The sequence below is a fragment of the Numida meleagris genome, chromosome 3, assembly GCF_002078875.1.
Source record: "Numida meleagris isolate 19003 breed g44 Domestic line chromosome 3, NumMel1.0, whole genome shotgun sequence".
In the NCBI taxonomy this organism is placed as follows: domain Eukaryota; kingdom Metazoa; phylum Chordata; class Aves; order Galliformes; family Numididae; genus Numida; species Numida meleagris.
In genome coordinates, this window is record NC_034411.1 from 38,800,534 (window position 1) to 38,806,878 (window position 6,345).

The window sequence follows — 6,345 nt, forward strand, 5'->3', positions numbered from 1 at the left end:
CTCTCTTACCAATAGAAAAATAAAACATAAAAGAAAGAAAACTCTCCCATAACATTTTGGGACATCCACTACAAACTTAGGATCAGGTATCTGAAGTATTTTGATAGACTGTTTCTGAGAACAGTTATTCTCAGTGTCGCTCAGGTATTCTCAGGTGCCATACATACAGGGAAATGGCTTCAGGAGTTTTGTGCGAGCTGTCACGTGGATGTAAGCCAGTAATAGTTCTGGTTTGTATAAAATCACACATAGATTTAGCTTGCAGCAGGCAACTAGAGTGACAGTTGAACCAACTATGCCACAATACTTTTAAAGTTGCAATGCAATCAATAACCCTTCTTCTCTTTTGCCTGTAGGAGTGACCAGGCTTTGTTTAGCTTTTTCTGATAGCGGAACAATTAGTTATGTTACTATTACCAAAGAGCTTTAGGAAGAAAAAACAAATTAAGCCTTAAACACCATAAATCTGGCTTAAAACAATGAGGTAAGGCACATATTTTTACTTCTCTTTTAAACTCCTGTGGGATTTTGACCGATAAATCGATCCCAGGGCATACAAACAAGTCTTTCTCCCAGAGTAAAAGATCTAGAGGTTAGTCCATGTTCTCACCTGAAAACCAAGATTCTCACGTAATGACTTGAGCATAGAAACAGCAACACAAAAGGTATCATCCAAGTACCGCCTCAGTTATAAGAGCATGACCCTCATATTTATGTAGTGGAAAGCAAGTATGAGTTTTAAATTATTTGCTCACAGTTGGCCTGAAAATGGCTTTCCTCAGAGAGAATTGCTCCTCAGCTTCTGTCTTTGAACTTCTGGAGATTCCTGTATGCCAGTTCAAAAACAAGTTAAGTTCTCACTCAGCCGTAAATACTACAAAAACAGTACTTGCACAAATTTCACACATTAATATTTTTTATCCTGATTCATAACCCCATTGGATTTGCTTTTAACAATTGTGAAAATTACAGCATTCAATGTGAATTCCATGTGAAAAGCAGACCATCAGCTGTAAACATTGGTCTTCAGCTGTATAACTTCTATCTGTAAGGCTAAAATGCTCATACTTTTAATTAGCTAAAACTGACACTCCCTTGAAAGGATATCTAAGTTCAGTAACTGTGACATTTTCATAGTCAGACATTCATTCTGAAGATTTGTAAGCCAGTGTGTTCCAGCATGTTGTTTATATTACACAGGTAATAGTATTTAATTCCATCTCCAGGTCAAGACCTTCTGTGCTACGTGCTGTATGTAGTACGCTGATAATCTGGGCATTAAAACCACAGAGCTTGTAGTGTTGTTGAAGTAGCAGTGGAGAAACATTAAAAATAGAGAACCGCTCTTAAGCCAGCAGGGAGGAGTAGAGCAGGAAGTACTCAAAACTGGTGGACACAATTTTCCATTCCACTTGAAGAACAACAGGCCGCTTAAAAGAAGTCACTGCAACTATCTGGAATTACATACAAGGCCAAAGTCTCCAGAATGTTCACAAGCCATGAACTACGTACTTAATTCCCACTAAATAGCACTTAGGTGAATTAGAAGTACACAGTATTTTCCTAATATTCTTTCTGTGAGTAGCACTTGCAACCACACAAAGTACATAACTGAATAAAAGTGTGATGCTAAGAGGTCTCTCAGTCATCTAAAAGGAGAGGGGGACACCTATAACCTTGATTTGTCTGTAGCAAGCCTGTATTTAAGAACATGTTCTAAAGATGGACAAAAGTCCCTCCTTTAGAAGACAGACCCTAATCTTAAACAAGGAGCAGACGTGCATAGATGACCTGTAGGAAGGGGCAGACTGCAAAATTGGGATAGCTGACTTAAATCCACATGAATGTATTTAAAATACTAATCACGTAATGACAGTAGCATTAAATCACTACAGAACAGACCTAGCCAGTGCAGAAAATAATGTTTGACAAAGGTGCTAGCTTTGTGTGTTTCAGGTGGAAAAAAGCTTCCTATCAATTGCTACAGTAATTATAATAGACTGTCTTCCATACAGATCAGCAAGACTGTTCAACAGTTCAGTGACAGCTGTATGTTTCAAGTACAGAAAAGTTCTTAGGTAACGTACTTGCAAAAAAAACATTTAGAAGCCTAATTCCCACTGACGTAAATGCCCAATGGAAACTTAAAATATGGTTGTTCACCTTGTCTTTTCTGTCAAACATAACTCACAGGCTTTTAGAGAGAGAAACCATGGTAATTTACTTCACCTCCATGAAAGAACAGCACTGATGATACAGTCCTAACAACGGTTTGATCTACAAACAACAAAAAGGCTGTTACTGGGATCTGCAAATTTTGTGGCTTTTTTTTTTCTTTAAGCAAAATTCTTTGATTCCTATGTGCTAATTAAAAAGAAAAAAGTCTATTAACATACTTCTCATTGATATCAATGATTGCATAAATACTGAGTTCTATCATTGATGTACCTGTATCAAAGTATGATTCTACTGCATCTTGCGTATTTCTTCCCCCTTGCCTTTGCATTTGAGAATTTAAGTCAGATGCTTCAAAACTATCCCCATGGAAAAAAATATGAATATTTGATTTAGACTCAAGAGCAGTTATTCCCATATTTTATTACACTGAAACTCAGTAGCAAGAGTTTCAAAAAAGAAAGAACTGCTAGATTGGATCATGCCATGCTCCTATCCTCTTTCTAAAGATGGGCAGAGGCTATGGAGGAAAGTGCAAGAAACCCTGAGGATGAATATGGTCTCCTCTCCCACTAATCTGTATCATGAACAATGAAGATTAATATTCTCTCCAGTATTTTCCCAAACCATTGTAATTTACAGCAGTGGCAAGATCAACAGTCCCTTGAATTTGTTATCTCAAAAACAAAATGTATGTTTCTTTAAAAAACATTTTTTCTATTATCAATTGATGGCTTCTCAGGTTGAGTGTTTTGATCTGTTTTCCTTTTATCATGCAGTAAGAAGAAAAACTCTATATGCCTGAGCAACATGCACCAGTACCTTACACACTTCTGTTATTACCTCTTTAAGATGAACAGCCAGATCTCTTGAGACTCTCTATACAATGTCTGTATTCTTTCCCTTACTCATCTTAGAGCCTTCTTTAATATTTTGTTTTTCTTAAACAACCAATATTGCACAATATTTCACTAGGCTGTACCACTAAATTCTCTGAAGGCATCATAATAACACAAAAGCACATTACATTATTCCAGTTCCCAAAATCTGGTTTGCAAGTACAGACAAACAGCAGAGGTCTTCACTGAGCCGCGCACAGTCCCAGCCTATTCCTTCTCACCAGCTGATGAAGTGATGTGAAACTTTACAGGCTGGACTGGTCATTTTAGCAGTTCCAAGGAACACGAGGCTTCTATTTGTGATACTAAGTGCCATTTGCTAACATCTGTGCTATTCACCTGACTAAACCAGTTCTCCCTAGAGCAAAACAGAGTCCTTTCCATTTCTATCCAATCTGTATTTTATGATTTCAGCAAACTTTCACTTCTTCCTCCTCTCTTTCCATCTTATTTATGAGTATATTAAACACAGGAGCTGATCTGTAACCTTGAGATATCCCAATCTGTTTTAAAAGGTCAGTCCTTTACCCCAACAGAAGTCATCCCCAAGACAATTTGGGGATCATGACAACACTCTCCCTGATTACCTTTGGTGGTTACCTTCATGGAGTTTCATTAAAAACTAGCAGAGGTTCCTGGAGGTCTCAATTTTAAATACATATAAACAGTCTAAATGACGTATAGGAGGAACACTGCTTTGTGTGGGAAAAAAGAGGTCTAGCCCTGCAGGTGATTTAATTACAATAAAAAGAACGTCACAGAAATATACAGATAAAATCAGATCAGAAAAGATTACTCACTTGTTTTCCAGAACGCAGATTCATTATTCATGCAATTTATTAATTATACTCATTATTTACAGAGCGCCAACAACACAAGCATCTACAAGCACACACGGTAAGATGACAAAAAGCACAAGGGAGTAATTTGAGCTTAAAAAAATTGCTTGATTGCAGTTCTTGGGCCAATTAAACCTCTTAAATTGAAAGTCACAAGGAAAATCCATATCCCAAGCCTAACTGCCTAAACCCAAATTGATGGGCTAATTAAAGAGGTTTCAAAGAAGCCATTCCAAAGTTAACTTCCCACTTTAGATGATCTACCCCCTTTACATGCATTCAGTCAGCTCTTCAGCTGACATACATCAACACAGCTCTACTTCAGCCATGCCATGTTATACCAGCTAGAAAGACGGGACTTTCCTTTTTGGGTGTTTGTTTTTTTTTCCTACACCTCTATCAACCCAGATTTAAAATTGACAATGACTTCCTATTACCTATTATTCTTAGGCACAAACTTCAGAAACTCAGACAATTTGTGTATTTGTATTCCACTGCAACTGCAGTATACATTTTCGTTATTCAGAATGAGCTACAAGAGAAAAATGTAACAAGACTAGCAAGCTTAGGCTTGCAATTAACTTTTTCAGACACAGTTACACATTTCAACACAAAGTTGTAATTGAGGAGTTAGCATGACCTTTATTATTTCAGAAGGATCTGCCACAGTGGCTCAGTGCTACTTCAGCTGGACTATTAGTCACTGTGTCAGATGCAGGCACCAACATCCAACCGAGTCTGGCACCAACACAAGATCAGATCCTGAAAACTGACCTGAATAAGCTTTACTCTCAGGAATGGTCCCCATCCACGCAATGGAACTGCTCTTACAGAAATCCCATACTCCCTATGAGTAAAGTAGCAAATATCAGATACTTGTGGTGAAAAATAATTTAAAAAAAAATAAATAAAAGCTCTTAGAGAAGAATTTTCATCAGTAAAGCCCTATTTATCAGGCAATCAGAAGTAGCTCTTCCTCAGTGAAAAATGGAGCAAATGCTGTGTACCACGCTTTCTTGCATCACTTTCATGATGAAGCACACTTGCAAGGAGATGATCAATGAGCAAACATTTCAGGATGTTTACACTTAGGAACGTGAAAACAATCACTTGGTCAGAGCCCACATGCCCAGCAAAGCGACCACTTCTGTTAGAGCACGATCATTTCAACAACAAAAACCCTGTGACAACACAAATAACATTAAAAGTATTTTTGGTTGTTTTATGACTTCAATTAATGGGTAACTTATTTTTAGAACTCGTTAAGTCATGCAGTTATCCCCGCGGAGATAAAGCATAGGCAAGAGATAGGGAGCGTTACATGCAAAAGCTCTGGCCGCTGCACCATAGCCCCCTCGAGGTCTCACTGCCTTTGTAAGTCATGCCTATGGGGAACACAGCTAGGCTTCTCCTCGCTGATATCGTAGGAAGTTTCTTGCTCAAGTGCAGGAATATGGAAGAAACAGCACCATAGCCATAAGAAAGGCACAAAACTGAGATTAAATACTGCGAGAACCTGACAGTCTCCAAAAGCGTCACTTTGGAAAACAGAGTGCGGATGAACGCAGACGGGCTTTTTCACAGCTGCCACAAACGCAGCTATCAGCATCCCAAGCGCGCCCGCAGCACTGAGACCAGCACCCGTCCCTTGGTCTCAGCAGCGTAACTCGTGGCTGCGAGCGCTCCCGCGCCCCCGCACCTGCCCGAGGGCTACCGGCGCAAACTCAACCCCCCCAACCCCGGCAGCCCCGCGCCGGGACTCACGTTTGTAGCTGGCGGCCCAGGGCTGGTAGCCGTAGTAGCCGGTGATGCGGAGGATCCTTTCCTCGATGGAGGTGAGCCCCACGGAAGCGCTGGTGAGGTCCTCCACGGAGCGGGACCACTTCAAGTCCTCTTTGATGGCCTCATCCACCACCAGGTACTTGAGCTGCCGCAGCTGCGGGCTGATGTCGGACAGCCGCCGCGGGCTGACATCGGGGGAGCGCCGCATGCCGCTGGGGGCCGGGAGAAGGCCGTCAGGGGCCGCCGCCCTCCGGACAACGCGCGGCGGCCCCAAGGCTCCAACTTTCCCCGCAGGTGCCCCGGGATGGGCCGGGGTGGGGTGAGGTGAGGTGAGGTGGGGTGGGGTAGGGTGGGTGTCCCGGTCCCTCCCGCCCGCCCCGCGGCCGTACTCACAGGGTGCCGGCTTTGCCCCGCGCGGAGCCGTTGGGGAACTCCCGGATCCCCATGGGGAGCAGCAGCGAGGGCTGCGGGGCGCCCAGACTTCACGGCGGGGCGAGCCGGCGGCGCTCACCGGCAGGTACCAGGCGGGAAGGAGGCACGGAGCGGGCGAGGAGGCGGCGGCCACCGCAGAGGGTCCCCGGGCCGGCACTACCCCGCGAGGAGAGGCGGGCGGGCGATGGGCGGGCCGCCGCTGCCGGCTGCGAGGCGCT

At 42.8% G+C, this 6,345-nt stretch overlaps 1 protein-coding gene and 1 long non-coding RNA gene across 6 annotated transcripts in view; one reads left to right on the forward strand and one right to left on the reverse strand.

The window, feature by feature from the left end:
- The window catches only part of SLC35F3 (solute carrier family 35 member F3), a 152,369-nt gene extending 146,030 nt beyond the window's left edge, over window positions 1–6,339 (reverse strand). The window contains exons 1-2 of one of the 5 annotated variants that reach the window (XM_021392558.1): window positions 6,089–6,339; window positions 5,678–5,907 (exon numbers count right to left, since the gene is read on the reverse strand). In XM_021392558.1, the coding sequence (XP_021248233.1) occupies window positions 5,678–5,907; window positions 6,089–6,141 (283 nt within the window). In that variant the 5' untranslated portion in view covers window positions 6,142–6,339. Of the gene's footprint in view, window positions 1–755; window positions 827–3,661; window positions 3,755–4,687; window positions 4,761–5,677; window positions 5,908–6,088 lie in introns of those variants that run through there. The other 4 variants (XM_021392556.1, XM_021392560.1, XM_021392561.1 and 1 more) reach the window with 4 other exon arrangements.
- LOC110396724 overlaps window positions 5,701–6,345 on the forward strand; it is a 26,745-nt gene continuing 26,100 nt past the window's right edge. Inside the window, exon 1 of the long non-coding RNA XR_002437206.1 lies at window positions 5,701–5,831. This is a non-coding gene — a long non-coding RNA (uncharacterized LOC110396724). The remainder of the gene's footprint in view (window positions 5,832–6,345) is intronic.